Below are 16,729 nucleotides of genomic sequence, written 5' to 3' on the forward strand. Positions count from 1 at the left end.
AAAGAAGAATTAATAAAATTAATAACAATTTCTACTAAAACTACTGGTCGTGATATTATGAATGAAGTACATAAAGAATATAATTTAAAAATCAATATTCAAAATATTGTTTCAATAACTATTGACGGGGCTCCAAATAGGGTTGGTAAACATAATGGATTTATTCAACTTTTTTCAAATGAAATTTCTCATCCTATAATCAACTTTCACTGTATTATACACCAAGAAGCGTTTTGCGCAAAAGATAGTATGAAATCGCTTCAAAAAGAAATGGAAACTGTTACTAAAATTGTCAATTTCATAACATCTCGAGCTCTAAACAACCGACAGTTTGCCAAATTATTAGAAGAGGTCGAGTTTCAATACTTTGGCTTTCTTATATATAATAGTGTTTGATGGTTGAGTCGCGGGCAAGTTCATCGATTTTTTGAATTACAGGAAAAGTACGTTTATTTTTGTCGGACAAATCTCAACATTATCCAGAGTTTAACGATTTAAATTGGTTGAATGATTTATCATTGAGTTCAAATTTAACACTAACATTATGGGGATTGGAAGCGATAATTTCCTGTCTTTATCTAACACACACGCAATATAGGATTATAGACGTGTTCTATTTCCAACGTACCGATTGATATAATAAAGCGATAAGCATTCTGAATACAGATTTGAATTTGACATAAAGTCTACTTGAGATCGACTTTCCCAAATTTTGCTTTTATCCTCCCAAAATCCGAAAAACATTATATTATAAAATTGACATATTTCAATTTTTGGAGTAATAAAAATCAAAAAATTAAAAATGTGGGAAAGTTGATCTCAAGAAGACTTGATGACGAATTCAAATCTGTAATCAGAATTCTTATCGCTTCATTATATCAATCGGTACGTTGGAAATAGAATACGTCTATAATCCTATGTTGCGTGTGTTAGACAAAGACAAAAAATCATCGCTTCCAATCCCCTTAAAGGGCCGCTACATCAGCATTTGTTTTCTCTGTCTATCTCCCACATAATATAGAAACAAAGATACTCCGTATTTCTACGATTACGACTCTCTGGTTCAAATTAGAGCAAAAGCCCCTATTATAAATTTTATAAAGAAGAGTATTTCTTAAGCATTGACCGGATAGATTTTTAATATTTATAATTTTTAATAAATTATTAATGGTTAAAAATAATCGAAATTATTTTAAACTAAAACATTATATTTTTTTATATTGTAGGCAAAAATATAGTTAATACTAATATGTTTATAAGCACATACCACATATATTCTGAGAAGAGGCTGAAGCCCCCTAGAGGCTAAGTTCCCCCTAGTTATGCCTATGTGTATGGTGTATCTTGTACAATAGGAACTCTTAAAAATATATAATAACTTATAAAAATAAAAAGGAGTAAAAAAATATATCTTATTAAATGTCAGTATTCAATATTATTTTAAATAAAATAAATAAATAAAAATATAAAATATAAAAACAAAAAAAATAAAACAATAAATAAAAAAAATAATATATTTTAATCAGCCACCAAATAATATAATTTCAAAAGTAATTAGCAACTATAAATTTATGTATAAACAGGTTGCATAAATATTAACTAAAGATTTAATAATTTAATAGAGAATTATTAGACCCTAATCATGATTAAGTTACCCACAATTGACCAATCAAATTTTAGTAAACCATTAAATTTAAAAATTGAATTATATGAATCAATTGTTTATGGAACTTTGCTTAAGACTATTAAGATATAAATAATAATCATAACAATTTTTGATTATTTTAGAATATTGTTGTTTCAATAATTTTATCTTGATTGTTTCAATTCAATAATTTAAATTACATTACTAAAGCCTGGATGTCATTCCACCGGATGCCACGATTACTTCACCTGTTATAAAGGAAGAAGCAGGTGAACAAAGAAATGATATAATAGAACCAATTTCTTCGGGACGACCAAACCTAACAAAAAAAAACATACAAATTACAATTGGTATTTTATAATAAAAGAAAAAAATATTACCTTTTAATAGGTATCGCTTGTAATAAATGATCACTAAGCGATTCATTTTCCGTAAGCTAAAAACCATAAACTTCTTATTATACAACTGTTTATTTTATATCGGTTTTAAGTAATAAATTAAAATTAAAATGAATGTAATTAATAAGGCAATTAATTGCTTGAATTGTGTTTGGTTATATTTATTTATTTATTTTTTTGTAAAAATGTATCATTAATAAATGTAAATAATATTAATTTAAATAAAAAATAATAATAAATGCTAACCAGAGCTGTACTACATGCAACTCGACATTCCACTTAACATTTATGTACACAACTATTGAGAGGTCAATGAATAGGTAAATAAATTGTTTACAATTATATACATTTATTTTAAGAACAAATCCTACATACCGCTGATGCAAATTTTGTTTTAACAATACCAGGAGCTATACAATTGACTCTTATGTTATTCTCTGCCAAATCCATAGCCACTACTTTTGTCAAACCAAGAAGCGCTGTTTTACTAACAGAATATGCTCCCAGCATCTATTACAACATGTATTTACATTTATTAGAGTGACGAAACATTTTAAAATGTACATATTTAGTTAAATTTTAATAAATACATTAGTTTAAATATTTTTACCGGCATTGGATTGACACCAACTATTGAAGAGACATAGACAATTGAACCTCCACCTCTAGAAATCAGATGAGGTGCTACTTCTTTTGTTAACAAAAACGCACTTTTAACATTAACATCAAATATTTTATCCCATACTTCTTCATCACACTAATTCACAAACATAAATTATTATTTTTGCATTATTATTCTATCAATACAAATAATTTAAAAGGTATTAAAGGTAAAAAAAATCTTACATCTAATACTGGACCTGATGTAGGATTTGTTGCAGCATTTGATACAAGAATATCAATTCCACCAAAGATTTTAATAGTCTAAAAAATCATTATATTATATTATTTTATAATATATTATGTAATATTATAACTTATAAGTATATATATAATGCCGGTTCTAGCATAGCACCTTTCTTTCTATTTTTTAGTACCTTTATTCTTTACTCTGTATTTTATGCTCAATGAAGGTTACAAAAATAAAATTTAGAAAACAAATAACAAAAAGATCATATTAAAATAAAATAATTACAAAACATCACACTGATTTAGAAATATAAACAATTGCGGATAGTTCATGCAAAACTCACTTAATAAACAATAATTTGATTAATCATTAATTTGATATAATAATAATTATTTAAATAAAAATATTAATTTAAATATTATAAACTAACAATTTTAATCTTTTTTATTTTATTTTTTTGATATATTTAATAACATTATTTCTATCAATATGTTTTATGTTCCCAAGCTATTGTATCAATACCCAAATAAATCTCTTTGCATCATAAATACTTAAAACTTTTTTTATTTTATTTTACTGTAAAAATATCATGTTTTTTATTCTACATAAATTTTGTATATACTGGTTTTTTAATTAATAAACAATTTGTAAAACCATTGAAACAGATTATTTTTATTCAATTTATAAAAACACCTTTAACTTTTTTTAATTTCTTTTTCACTAAGATTCATTATGAATATAATTTTGATCTTAAATCTACAAATTCTGTTATTATTTTACCATTCAACTCATCTTTAAATTTCCCTAAAACTATTTGGTTAACTGAATGTTGTCCATAAATATTATCTTTTGGATAATCAGATATGTCAAACTGATCTAAATTAATCTTTGTATTTTGATAAAAATTGTTAGTTTTTATTTTTATATTAATGAATTTGTATCAGCATGCAACAATTTATTTCAACTTTATTTCCACATTTTTTCTTAATTACATTATAATAAAAGTCATACTTAACATTTTAAATAAATCTATAATACACATTCCTATATGAATTAGTTATTTGAATTGTATTTGTATTTTATTTAAATAGATTGCTACTAAAATTGAAAAAATTATCTTTCTATAAGAATTTAGTTTTGTAATTAATTTATCTACTTGTTTTTAATTAGAACATAATTTGATAATAACATGATTTTGATCATTCATCATTGTATGTTCATGAATATTTTTTTAATGCATATTATTAATTTAAAATACTCTTTTTAAAAATCTTTCTTAGCTTTTGTTCTAAGATTAGTATTAAAAAAACAAAAACTTTCAACCAAGGACATTGACTAAATTCAAAAAATCTATGAATTTTATCTTATTTTAAATCTAATTTAATACATAGTTTTTAAGTTTCATAAAATAAAAGTGAGTTTACATGAACTATTTGCAATGGTCTATGGTATTAAATGATTGTGATTAATTTATTTTATGATCTTATTATTTGTTTTCTTAATGTTATTTTTAAACTCTTCTGTAAAGCATAAAGATGCTCCGTTTTTATAAAGGTACTATGCTAGAACCGGCGTTATATATCTACAGAGTGGTTCTTTTATCATTATACATTCATTATTTCGTCGACTTTGTTTCATTTTTTTCACCCTTTAATTTAATAGTGTAACCACTATCAACTTTTAATTTTAAAATGACAACATACATTTATTTTATGAATTTTAATGTTCAAATTATTATTTTTCGTTAATTTTTTTAGCAGGATATAGCTTTTCAATGTTGGACGGTTTTTAGTTATTATAATACTTCTTGTTTCTGAAGACCAGTAGTCACATAGGTAATAGGTAATAAAAGGTACATATTTTCATATGTAATAAATTTGTTATCGACTATTGAAACAGTGATGAACTTTGTACCTGTAGTTATAACAACGTCTCACAGCCGTAATAACCTGTAATATGAACACCTAGAAAACTCAAACCACCCAACTTTGAGCATCTATAACTCACTAACAGTTAAATGAAAAATAATGATTTTAACATTAAAATTTATTAAAAAAAAAGTCCTACTATTTTATGACATTTTAAATACAGGTTACCATTTAAAAATCAAAAGTTGATAGTGCTTTCACTATTAAATGAAAGGGTGAAAAAATAAAAATTTCATACAGTTTAAGAAGGTACATGGTATTTTGAAAAAAAAAAATGAAAAAAAGCCAATACTTGACAAAATAATGAGTGTATAATGATAAAAGAATCGTCCTGTATATATATAAATGTACACAATATGAACAATTTAATTGAAAGAAAAATGTTATTTATTTACCTATTTTATAAGCAAAAAAAAATAAATAATACTAAATAGGTATATATAGTTATTTAATAGCTATATATTTAAGTTTACTTTATCGTTAAAGACTTTAAAGTATTTAGTATTTATATTTATTTATTTATAGCTGGGTGTTATTTAAAATTATCTTTTAACTTTAAACATTAAACACACAATATTCAAAAGAAACCCTATAGTTTTATTAGTTTAAATAAATATATTATAGGCAGAGCCGTAGTTAGGGCTTGGCGAAACTGGCCCAGGCCAGGGGCGCAACGAAAAAAGGGCGCAAAATCCAGAATAAAATATATCAATTATTAATAACATACATTTTATTTATAATATGGGCAATATAATTATACTAGAATAGCTATGCTATAGTACTTTATTATGCGTATTGTGTACAAAATATTACAATTTACAAGTGTTTACAAAATAATAAACATAATGATTTTCAAAATCAATTATTATTATTAACTCATAGCTGCATGTTTAATTTAAAATAAGGATTCTAAATGTTTTATTTTTATATTTTAAAGACCATCATCAATTTATTAATATTTATGAGTGATAGATAACTACTCCTATTTTAGTATTTAGTTTTTTTGTATCAGTCATGAAGGAAACACTTGTGAAAGAAGTTATAGTAAACTGAAAATTATTAAGAACTATCTAAGGTCTATAATGTCACAAGAAAAATTGATGAATATGAGTATTATATCAATTGAAAGTGAATTGGCTTCAAACATTAATTTTGAATATGTTATAGATGCATTTGCTACTAAAAAGCATAGTGAAAAGTGAAATTTTGAAATGTATAAAAGTACAATTATTTTTTAAATTATTATAAAAGGTTATAATAAGTTTGGCAGTATTTTTTTTTTTATTAAACATAATAATTATTATGATAGTTAAAAAAAATAAAATAAAATAATAAACGTCTTTATATGTATAAGTATGTGGGGGAGGAGGAGGGGGTAAACAATTTTTAAAAGGGCAGAAATATGTTAAATGGCCAGAAGCGCAAATGAACATTGCTACGGCTCTGATTATAGGTGGTTTATTATACTCGTATACATATTAAAACACTTCCTTATTTGATAAAATGATAAAATAATATAGGAATAATTTTAACTTAAAAACTGTAACCTTTAATAAATTAATACTATTATAATTTCCATACTTAAGTTTGTTTAATAATATTGATATAGTCTTAGAAAAAAGTAGCTAAAAAAATAGATTGGTAAATTTTAAGTATTAATTGTGTAATATAGATATTTGTATAAACTGTATATTCCATTAAGAATTAATGAAAAATTATAAAATACCTCTTGGATTAAATTAGTTCTATCATCGTTTTTTGATACATGGCACACAAGTCCTTTAACTTTGTTAACACCAAATTCTTTTTGAAGTTGTTCTAATGCATTTTTTACATTATTTATCTTACGACTGCAAATCATGATAGATGCTCCATCACTGACCAATTGTTTAGCAGCAGCAAAACCAATCCTAAAAAATTTTAATTTAATGTTAAACATTTTATGATCAAAATACTACAATTAATCATAATTCAATTTTTACCCATCAGTAGATGCAGTGACAATCGCTACTTTTCCTTCTAGCGGTTTGGCAATATTTGATAACATTTTCTTAAATTGTATTCCAAATAAAGTTCTGATTGGAATGCTAAACTTATGAACAGAATTCATGAAGAAGCGTTTTATAAGTATATACAATTTATAATCTAAAAAATAATGTAATTTATGCAAATAAATTCTATATTTTAAATTCTGTACTACTTTACCAGTTTGGTAGTTTTTGAATTCACCGAAAGAAAAAGATTTATATGTGATGTAGTGAATTGTTGGCAAAGACAAATAAAAAAAAAAAAAAAAATAAGTCACGATCTCAAACCTACCTATACGGTTCTTAGATAATCATTCGAAAGTGTGGCGAAATGCCATTTACTCATTTAGATATTTTATTTTTTATATACCTATTACCAGTATTATCCAATTACTTTTACGATTACTATTAACAGTACTAAGCTCGAGTATAAATTAATCATAATATACAGGAGCTACGGCGTAATTTTTTGTTGCCAATAGTCGATCCGATACCTATAAGCGACAGGTCTCTTTAATAAGTATTCTATGGGCGCATGCGCAAAGTTACTTGTTACATGTTTATCATCTGGGTAATCACTAATTAATGACACTGTTGTAGTTATTCAGTTCAACGACCTAAGATCATAACATACTATTTTTTTATAGTCATTATTTATTTTATTCCATCCGCGTTGTATGTGTACCGTAAAGTAATAATAATTAACTACTATAATAATATGTCGTGTATCAATAATAAAAACATAATTTTATCAATTCCAAAGATTCTGATAAGATAGTTGGAGAAGGAGAAAGTTAACATCGAACTATACAATATTATAGTTCAATGAAAGTTAACAGCACGGCGCACCAAGGTTTATAGATAATATTATAGTTAGATATCTTAGATATCTATAATCTTTAAACCTTGACGGCGCACGGCCAATGGCCATACATCATATTATACTATGGATAAAATCAATGCAAGTTATTGCCGATATTAGCGACGGGTCAGTTTATTGGGTACTCGATGTGCGACTATATTATATAATATAGAAATTTGTGACATACAACGTAGACAGATCATTGACCTTATAAATACAAGAAATAGGTATATCTATGACACAAATCCTATCTGACTAATTTTTTTCTATCTACTCAATGGACTCAATTCTGTGTGATAAATGTATTATGTAGATTTTTTTTTAAATACAATTTTTATCTGCATAATTTTAAACTGTGGCATTGCATACGCTTATATAAGTTGCTTGATAACCTACTTATACTTTTATATCTATGGATAAAATAATTATAATGATAATCTATGTAATAATTATAATTATAATTATAATTTTTATAATCTATGTAGATTATCGATATTCTTAACTATGATCGAGTCAACCGTAGACATTTATATGAGTGAAGGAATATAGTGTCGTAGTGGACGTTAAACATTAGGAGTTTTAAATCGAAAAATATTATACGAATAAACTATTTTAATTTATATTTTGTTCCATCAGCAGTCGTTTAAAGTTAAAATAGTCACTACACCGATGTATGTGACAAATCAAAAAAGATAAGGATATCAGTTTCCAAAACATAAACAGACTCGGCTATCTTTTTTTGCAAATCAACTATAATGATAACAATCTCGTATTATAAAATAAATCGCGAACTAGTTTCTGTGTAGCTTCTTCGCCTTTCACATTAGATTTTTAGAACATGAAACGAAAAGCGATAGAGTAATAATCTTAAAGAAAACTATCTAAAATCGTGTATCCACTGTTATCAAACCTTAACTGAAACGATGGTTTTCGGAAAAATTAATTACTTTATTAATAAAAATAATGCTAATTTATAATTTATGTAGTCGTGATTTTAGTCATGATTGACGTTCATATCAACAAATTAAAATTGAAAAAAATGATTATCCGAAATAAAACTCTAATTAAATTATTTGCTCTTTTGGTTTTGTGTACAATCATTCTGTACGTGAGCAAATATAGTTTTAATAATAGATATGAATTTGTGAGAGGTAAAGACCTTTTAGAACAAGCAATCCGAGCAGCACAATTTGGTGGTATTCAAGTTAAAGCTATCCACAATGAACATTTAATTAATTCCCAATCAAAGGGGAAAACTATGGAAGGTGCAAATGATCCAGTTACTAATGCTGATTATACATCTCATTGTGCTATGTATTATTTGTTGAAAAAAAATATACCGAACGTAAAAGTATGTATAAACTATACTTCTCAAGTAAATTTAAATATATTTACTAGACTCATTATTTTATATAGACATAGGTAATACATTTTATCATGTGCTTAATATTGAATACAATATAAGGTCACAAAAGTTTGTGCATAGAGGATTTATAAGTTATCTATAAATTTGATTCATTCACTAATTTGGCAAGTTATGAGTATTGATAAAGTTTAAATATTTTATAGGTGATATCAGAGGAAGAATTATCTGAGAAAGAATGCAAAAAGTTAAATCTAAGAAAATTAAAAGATTATGATATCGGACATATAACAAATATTGAAGAAGAATTTGAGAGGAAATACATAACCATATGGATTGATCCATTAGATGCAACTCAAGAATTTACTGGTAATAAATGTTTTAAAATCTTAAGATTAGTTTTTAATTTAATGCATTAAATTTGTTTTTTTTTTTTTAGAAAGTTTGACTCAATATGTAACTACCATGGTCTGTGTTGCATATAAAGGAAAACCTATAATGGGTGTTATACATGAACCATTTTCATCTAAAACAACATGGGCTTGGCTCTCAAAATCAAGATCAAACAATTTCAACAATATTAAAGTAAATTAATAATTATAACTATAATAGAATGTTGAATTGAGTATTAAGAAATAATTATAACTTATTTTAATTATTATATGCATAATATTCTTTTATCTTATTGTAAAATAAATAATCTTCTACGTTGTGTACTTAAAGATATTTTATTATTTCAATTAGGTTCCTAACAAAAAGTCAATTATTATTTCAAGATCACACAAAGGTGATGTAATGGGTCTATTAAATCAACGGTTATATGGTCTACCAGTGGTAACAGCCGGAGGTGCAGGATTCAAAGTTTTACAAGTTTTATTTGGAAACTCATCGGCTTATATTCATACAACTAACATTAAAAAATGGGATATATGTGCTGGGCATGCTATACTAAAAAGTATAGGAGGTGAAATGACATCGTTGGAAAATGAAGATATTACATATGAAAAATATACAAGTATGGTGCATGTTGGAGGAATATTAGCTACTGCACGTGATCATTTATACTATATAAATGCACTAAAAAATGGGAGAAGTGATTGAAGTATTAAATAATAGGTTTGTACATTTATTTGTTTTAATTGTAAAACGTAAAGACAATAAAGTTGTAATTTCCATTGAAATGTATCGTTTAAATTAGATTTGTTTTTATTTGTGTTTAAAAGTTCATTTTAGTTATTTGAATAAAAATCATTATTTAGCTTTCTGCGTCCTCGATTGTACGCAGCTCAAGTCCTTTTAAAATTCAATGCAATGAAACAGAGAATAAAAACCAGTTCATCACGAATTAATGATAAGTGAAGTATTTGTATCTTCAACCATAAAAACTAAGTTTTTAAAATTTTTAACTTAGTTTATATGGTCAAAGATTTATACCGTACTTTTTTATCACAATATATTTATTATATGCTAAAGTATAAACAAGCGTACAACTATTTATATAGTCGTTAAATTTTTTAACTATTTTATCCTTTTACAATGCAAATAAGTGGAAAAAGTATACTTATTAAATATTATATTATTAAAAATAATATACAATCTGTGACTAAAAAAAAATAAGTAAATTTTTAGAGAGATTAAAATAAACTGAATGATGTGATAAAAGGGGATATCCAAATAGTCTAATAGAAAATATGGATTAAAAATATATTGACATTTATTATAGGTTTTAAAATACTTCATTTTAGCCAAAAATAAAATGATAATTTCAATATATTACTACATTAAGTTACATTCTTGCTCAATTAGTCAATATAATACTATTGTATGAAATAAAATCTATTAATATATTATTTTTAGTGTTAATATAATTAATCAAAATATATTAGTATATTACCCATCACTATACTTACTTTTTATTATGCGCAAGCATAATTAGTTTTGTATTTTAGTAGGTATACAATTTATAAATGTCAACAACGATAATGATATCTAACTAGAACTAATTTTTATAAGACTGTTATTTTAATACGATAGTATTCACAGTATACACTGTAAAATTGACAAAACTATAAAAACATCATTTTTTTAACATACTTAAAATATGGCTTACGTCACTATGATTTTATACTTTATATGGCTGTATATAATATTTATAAAATAACCATACCTACTCCGTTAGTTAAATATTAATAGGTTAAACGGCAATGCTAAATTGCTAAATATGTAACTTTAATAATCGTTCCATGTATCTAGAGATTTTGGACTTTAACGTAGAACTTGGTTTTTTCGCCAATAGGATCTTCAAAACTTTCATAGTACAAGTAATTTTATGGAAATAAAATAGTGCATAGTCTATAGAACAAGTTTATAAACTGGTTTATTGAAATTCGTTATCGTACTCTACAACAATTTTTAGAGCAAGCAATACGATCGTTTTTTATTATTCATATTAATATTAATTAAAACGAAGAAACAAAAATCTTACGATTAGTAATGTTTAGTAATTATTTAGGTAAAACTGTACATGTGTTTATAAAATAGTGAGCCCCTCGTGACATATTCAAATCCTTGCGCCTCTGCACTCAGTAGTCTGTAGTGCACTATTGTATGTCCTGTGCGAAAAATGTGTGACTTTGTTTTTTATTTATTAATATTTTATTATCAATAGTAATAGTACGTATTATTTTAAAATGTATAAATATGGCCAGTATGAGCAGAACAAATATAAATCCTGTACAATGAATGTACTTTGTATACAGTTATAAATACCTATATAATATAATAATAATTATAAATAATATGTGAAATTATTGTCATATATAATTGAAACAGATAGATTAAAATTAAAATTATAATTAGGTATAATATATTTTACAGTAAACATAAAAATAAACGACAAAACTTCAATAACATTAAACTTAAAGTTGTTTAACGTTTAAATTCTATATAACATTTTAACATAAGAATTGAATAACCTTTTTCGCGATTAAAAAAGAGCTTAAATTTAACCATGGCGGTTATAATTATAAATTACTTAATTTTTTATCATATTAATTAGATATTTTAATTTTGTTTCGTTATTATATGTGAATGTGTAATATGCTATACAGTGGATAATAATTAATAGTTAGTACGTTATACAATATTATATATAATTCATAATATTGTTTACAAGTTGTTTTTTTTAATATATTATCAATCTTAAATACAAATAAATGCTCCATTATATTTTATCTTATTTTAGATATACTATTTTTTCTTTTATTATGATTGTTGTTGTAATTTATGAACTTCAAAAAGTTAATTGGTATAATTTACTTATTTCATAAGTGTTGTAACTAGGTAATGTATATTTTAGGGGTGGCCAGCGAGAAGTGACTCGCGAGCCACTCAATTTACATAAGGTTACATAACCTAACCTAACGTGGAGGTAGGCTGAGTAGTCTCCCAAAAATGTGTGTGATTGCTTACATTGTTTTTAATAATAATAATAATAATGTTTTTAAAATAATAATTATTATGTCTAATATAATAATGTGAATAATTAAAAACTGGCTGGTAAAATTTTAAATGATAAAAAAAATTAAAAAAATCTGCAAATTTGCTCATTTATATATTTAACGCTCCCGTAAATATCTAGATAAACGAAATATTCAATGTCTTTAGCTTCTCATATCTCAATATATTATACTCAAATATAGAAACGTGTACGATTATTCTTTCGATAGTACCAATCTTATAATAATCGATTTTGATTTTGGTGCAAATTAAATTTCCTATTTCTTACTACCTGAGATGGTGCAAATTACAAACACAGTTTAAAAATTTTGGCGAAAATTACACATGTTGTAAATATTTAGGATCAATTTTGGTGCAAATTGACTACACCCAAAATTTAGATTTCTAAAATATAGAATTTAGATCGTAGGTATATAAAAACTACAAATTACAATTTATAATACAAAATCTAATTTTCAATTTTTTGTCGGTCGTCAGTCGTCTACTCACCTTAAATCGCTTTGCTAAAATAATGCACAGCTTAAAAACAATATTACTCTGAACGTCTGAACACGACAGCCGTAATTTTGTCAAACATATTACCGACGAGAAATCAACCAAATTAAAATTATAAATAGAGAAACTAATAGTTCCTATCGGAAAATCACGTACGTACTACGAGTCTGCGAACTGGAGTAATACACAAAAATATAAGATAAAGAGTAAAGACTACCTAACGAGAATTTACTATTAAACAATTTATTTACTATTTAGTATAGGTACTAATATAATATTACATGTACTGTAAAAATGAAAGTGTATATTATATTAAATCCGCCTATTTTTTTTTTTTTTTTTTTGAGGAGAGCATGGCACCCTGAGCCCCAAGAGCCGCCACTGAGTAGTTATATATAATAATTTTGTATATAAAAACAACATAATATTAGCTTTATGTTTTCCAATATTGCTAACTCTTTCGCGGCTTATATAATAATACAAATTATACAAATTTTCCTATTCAACTCGAGTAACTAAACTAGATATAATATAATCTTAGTCAAAAATTATAAGACAGAGGCAAAGTGGTAGTTTATGATATCAATTAATCAAAAATGTACAAAAAAAAAATTGCTGGTTTTAACACAGCATTGCATTTGTATATTATATTTTTACCAGTAGGTATGTCGCTAAGTAATATTTATTTTACTTATTATACTTAACTATAATATATTCGTCGTTGTTGATTTAATACCAAATATTTGCGATCTCCATTTTTACATTGCACGAAGGACAAAAATACAAAATATTAAGTTGTTAATAAAAGTTTATATTCAGTTAGGTATATATGAAAACTTAACATGAGTAACTACCAGGAAAACATAAAATACTTGATTCAAAGACCGAAAACACCAGTGATCAAACCTCCGATTCATCGTTCAATGTTTAATAATTCTATACGAAGGGAATTCCAATTAAACAAGAGATGTCACCAAACGATGGGCTATGCTGAAGTCAAAGTCAATGAACCATCTGAGTTTTTAAAAAAAAAATCCAGAAAAGTTATTAGACCATTTGTCGGTAAGATACTAAGATATATAAATCATGGTAATATACTAATATTATAAACCAACCTATCAATAACCTTATGGTATCATAGTATTGTCGAAATCCATAACACCTATTGTTTTTATATTTTTTTCTTCATACTTATCTCGGAGATTTATTCTTCAAACACTTTGAAACTTATCCACTTAACGTAGGTGGTTCACTAATGTTTTATTGGGTAATTTATAGAAAAAACTAAAACAAGTGACAAAAATCCAGTTCAGTGTCTACGTTACCCTAATAAACCGTCACCGAAAAAAAAAATCTCGAGAAATTTTTTGCATAAAAACGTTGTTGACGTAGTAAGAAAGGCACCACCATTACCAAAACATCGGGTACAAGACAGTAGGAACGGGCACATAATAGTTTTGGATGAAGCCGGCTTAGAGCCTTTGTACGTGTTAAAGAAGGTGAGTCGATTAAGTAAAAAAATAATTTAAAAAAAACATTGTTTATTATTATTATTATTAAAATGTTTTCTATATTTACTGTGGAGGCCGTATTAAAATATTACTTTTTTAAATGTAAATTTTGTGTGATTGGAGGATTTCGGAAAATTGCCTTTCTATATTGAGAAAATTTACAAAAAAAACGAAACCATTAGGCAGGAAGAGATCGAACGAATAAGGGCGATCAAACCGCCATTGCGCCGTTTGCCTGAAGAAGAGCGTTACGTGTTATTAACAGTAAGTGGGTTAAAATGGTAAAATTCAATTATTTGTAACCTTTCTCTCAGAGTACTTATTCTTCGCCAATCATTTCTGGCCACGTTCTTGACTAGGGACTAAAGATCAATTGGGCTGAATTGCACAAACAATTTTTGTTGTTGCCGATGCTCACAGATTCAGTGACAAAAATCAATCGGAAAACCAATTTGGAAAATCAATTAAAAAGCTTGGAAAAAGATATCGACCTTTTAGAAAAGTACCCGAACTTATATGTGTGTGATGAAGACTTGTAGGCTTAGTCGTTTTCTCAAGTACCTACCTTTCATACATTACATTATAGGTCCCTAACTGTTTACAAATTGTCATGTTCGTTTTGTCGTCAGTAGTAAATATTCATTGCAATACACGTACTGCACTTTCTGTTGTTGTACTTATCTCAGAAAAATAATTTGTACTACTTAACTTGAATAAAAAAATTCAACACAAGAAATAAAGATTTTACCTTATGTATGTAATTAAATATTAATGTTTTAATCATTTATTAACATTATTGTTTGTTAGAATTAAAATAGTCTTAATAACTAAAGTAATGCTTTATATTTAATAATAATTAAAAACTATGATAATAAATAAAACATTTCATAAAAAATGTATACAATACGTCAATACACATATAACAAAACTTAAAAATAACCAAACTTGGTTTTAATCTTTATGCGTAATACTATGTATAACTTATAAAACGCCTATAAAGCTATAGTTCAGCTATTTTATGGTAGGTATATAATTAAATAATATGATTTATTTAATACATATTGGATTAATATAAGCCATATTTTAAAAAGAATAGTAAAACGTTGACGATTGTGTTCCTACAGAAGTTAAAGATAACTAAACAACTAACAAGTCTTGTTAATTAGTCTTACTACAAAAACACACAAAACTGCTACAAATTGGATCAAAGATCAAACTAGTAGCATTTAAAACTGTAAAAGTATAATATATATTACGTTTATATCAATATTTATATACACATAATAGATAGGTACAATTGGATATGTACAACTAAAAATATTATACATTATTTAATATTATCTACCTTTTCAGTTTTCACTCAGCTTTTATATATTGATTAGAATTATTTGAACAATTTGTTGTAATAATACGTGTATTATTCATATTATATAATATAGGAACAAAAAATATTTATAAGTTTATTAATAACTGAACGACAGATGCAAGTAGTTAAAAAACCAGAAAAGTCACTCTGAAAAATTATAACGGAATATTACTACTAACTAGTAACTACCTACTATACTTATTAGGTAAATATACTCGTTGTTATGTAGGTTTCTTCCGTAATAGATTTTTTAAATTTAAATTCAATGGAAAATCTTTATACATGAAAAACGATACTGAGTGGAAACAACCTATCAGCCTATTTTCTAAGGATATTTTCTTATTTGGCTATAATATATTTATATTGTTATAAATAATTTGTTTTTCTATTACTAGTTACTTAATACACCACTAATGGCTTCAATTAATTTTTGATAAAAACAAATTTCATACATATTCTATTCTATAAATACCTTCTGTAGTTCTGTGGTTCTGTCCTTCTATAAGACTATACTCTAGAACCTAGTCTATAATATTTATTATTTGATATAATATTTACTATTTGATATACTAATATTTACTATTTATTATTATCATAGTGTTGTTAAGCTAATATAATGATAGGCTTTTTAATGATATGATTAATATTCTTTAAATAATATCAAACAAAAAAAAATTATTCATGATTTGGTTAAAATTGTTATTAATATGTAATTACACGTAAATATTTCAAATTTGAATTACACAAAAAAAACAATAAAATCGA

The 16,729-nt window shown here is 25.3% G+C and overlaps 3 protein-coding genes across 7 annotated transcripts; 2 read left to right on the plus strand and 1 right to left on the minus strand.

Moving 5' to 3' along the window:
• Positions 1-1,529: 1,529 nt before the first annotated feature.
• On the minus strand, positions 1,530-7,310 carry LOC113557158 (dehydrogenase/reductase SDR family member 4). 5 transcript variants are annotated; one of them, XM_026962501.2, is made up of 8 exons: positions 7,141-7,310; positions 6,804-6,913; positions 6,548-6,731; positions 2,890-2,967; positions 2,654-2,800; positions 2,419-2,553; positions 2,026-2,081; positions 1,530-1,964 (listed from the first exon to the last, which is right to left on the minus strand). In XM_026962501.2, exons 2-8 carry the CDS (start codon positions 6,866-6,868, stop codon positions 1,850-1,852), a joined length of 780 nt encoding a protein of 259 aa, XP_026818302.1. In that variant the 5' UTR covers positions 6,869-6,913; positions 7,141-7,310; the 3' UTR covers positions 1,530-1,849. The 5 variants fall into 5 exon arrangements, with proteins under 5 accessions (XP_026818302.1, XP_026818301.1, XP_026818299.1 ...); XM_026962500.2 differs by having other exon boundaries at positions 6,804-6,908; positions 7,141-7,292; XM_026962498.2 differs by having other exon boundaries at positions 6,804-6,908; positions 7,027-7,262.
• Positions 7,311-7,641: 331 nt separating this feature from the next.
• LOC113557157 (putative inositol monophosphatase 3) lies at positions 7,642-10,266 on the plus strand. Its single transcript, XM_026962495.2, has 4 exons — positions 7,642-9,061; positions 9,280-9,442; positions 9,513-9,658; positions 9,818-10,266. Exons 1-4 carry the CDS (start codon positions 8,711-8,713, stop codon positions 10,172-10,174), a joined length of 1,017 nt encoding a protein of 338 aa, XP_026818296.1. The 5' UTR covers positions 7,642-8,710; the 3' UTR covers positions 10,175-10,266.
• Positions 10,267-13,910: 3,644 nt separating this feature from the next.
• LOC113557159 (enkurin-like) lies at positions 13,911-15,137 on the plus strand. Its single transcript, XM_026962502.1, has 4 exons — positions 13,911-14,149; positions 14,366-14,586; positions 14,722-14,862; positions 14,958-15,137. Exons 1-4 carry the CDS (start codon positions 13,930-13,932, stop codon positions 15,135-15,137), a joined length of 762 nt encoding a protein of 253 aa, XP_026818303.1. The 5' UTR covers positions 13,911-13,929.
• The last annotated feature ends 1,592 nt before the right edge of the window (positions 15,138-16,729 follow it).

The sequence above is a fragment of the Rhopalosiphum maidis genome, chromosome 3, assembly GCF_003676215.2.
Source record: "Rhopalosiphum maidis isolate BTI-1 chromosome 3, ASM367621v3, whole genome shotgun sequence".
Classification (NCBI taxonomy): domain Eukaryota; kingdom Metazoa; phylum Arthropoda; class Insecta; order Hemiptera; family Aphididae; genus Rhopalosiphum; species Rhopalosiphum maidis.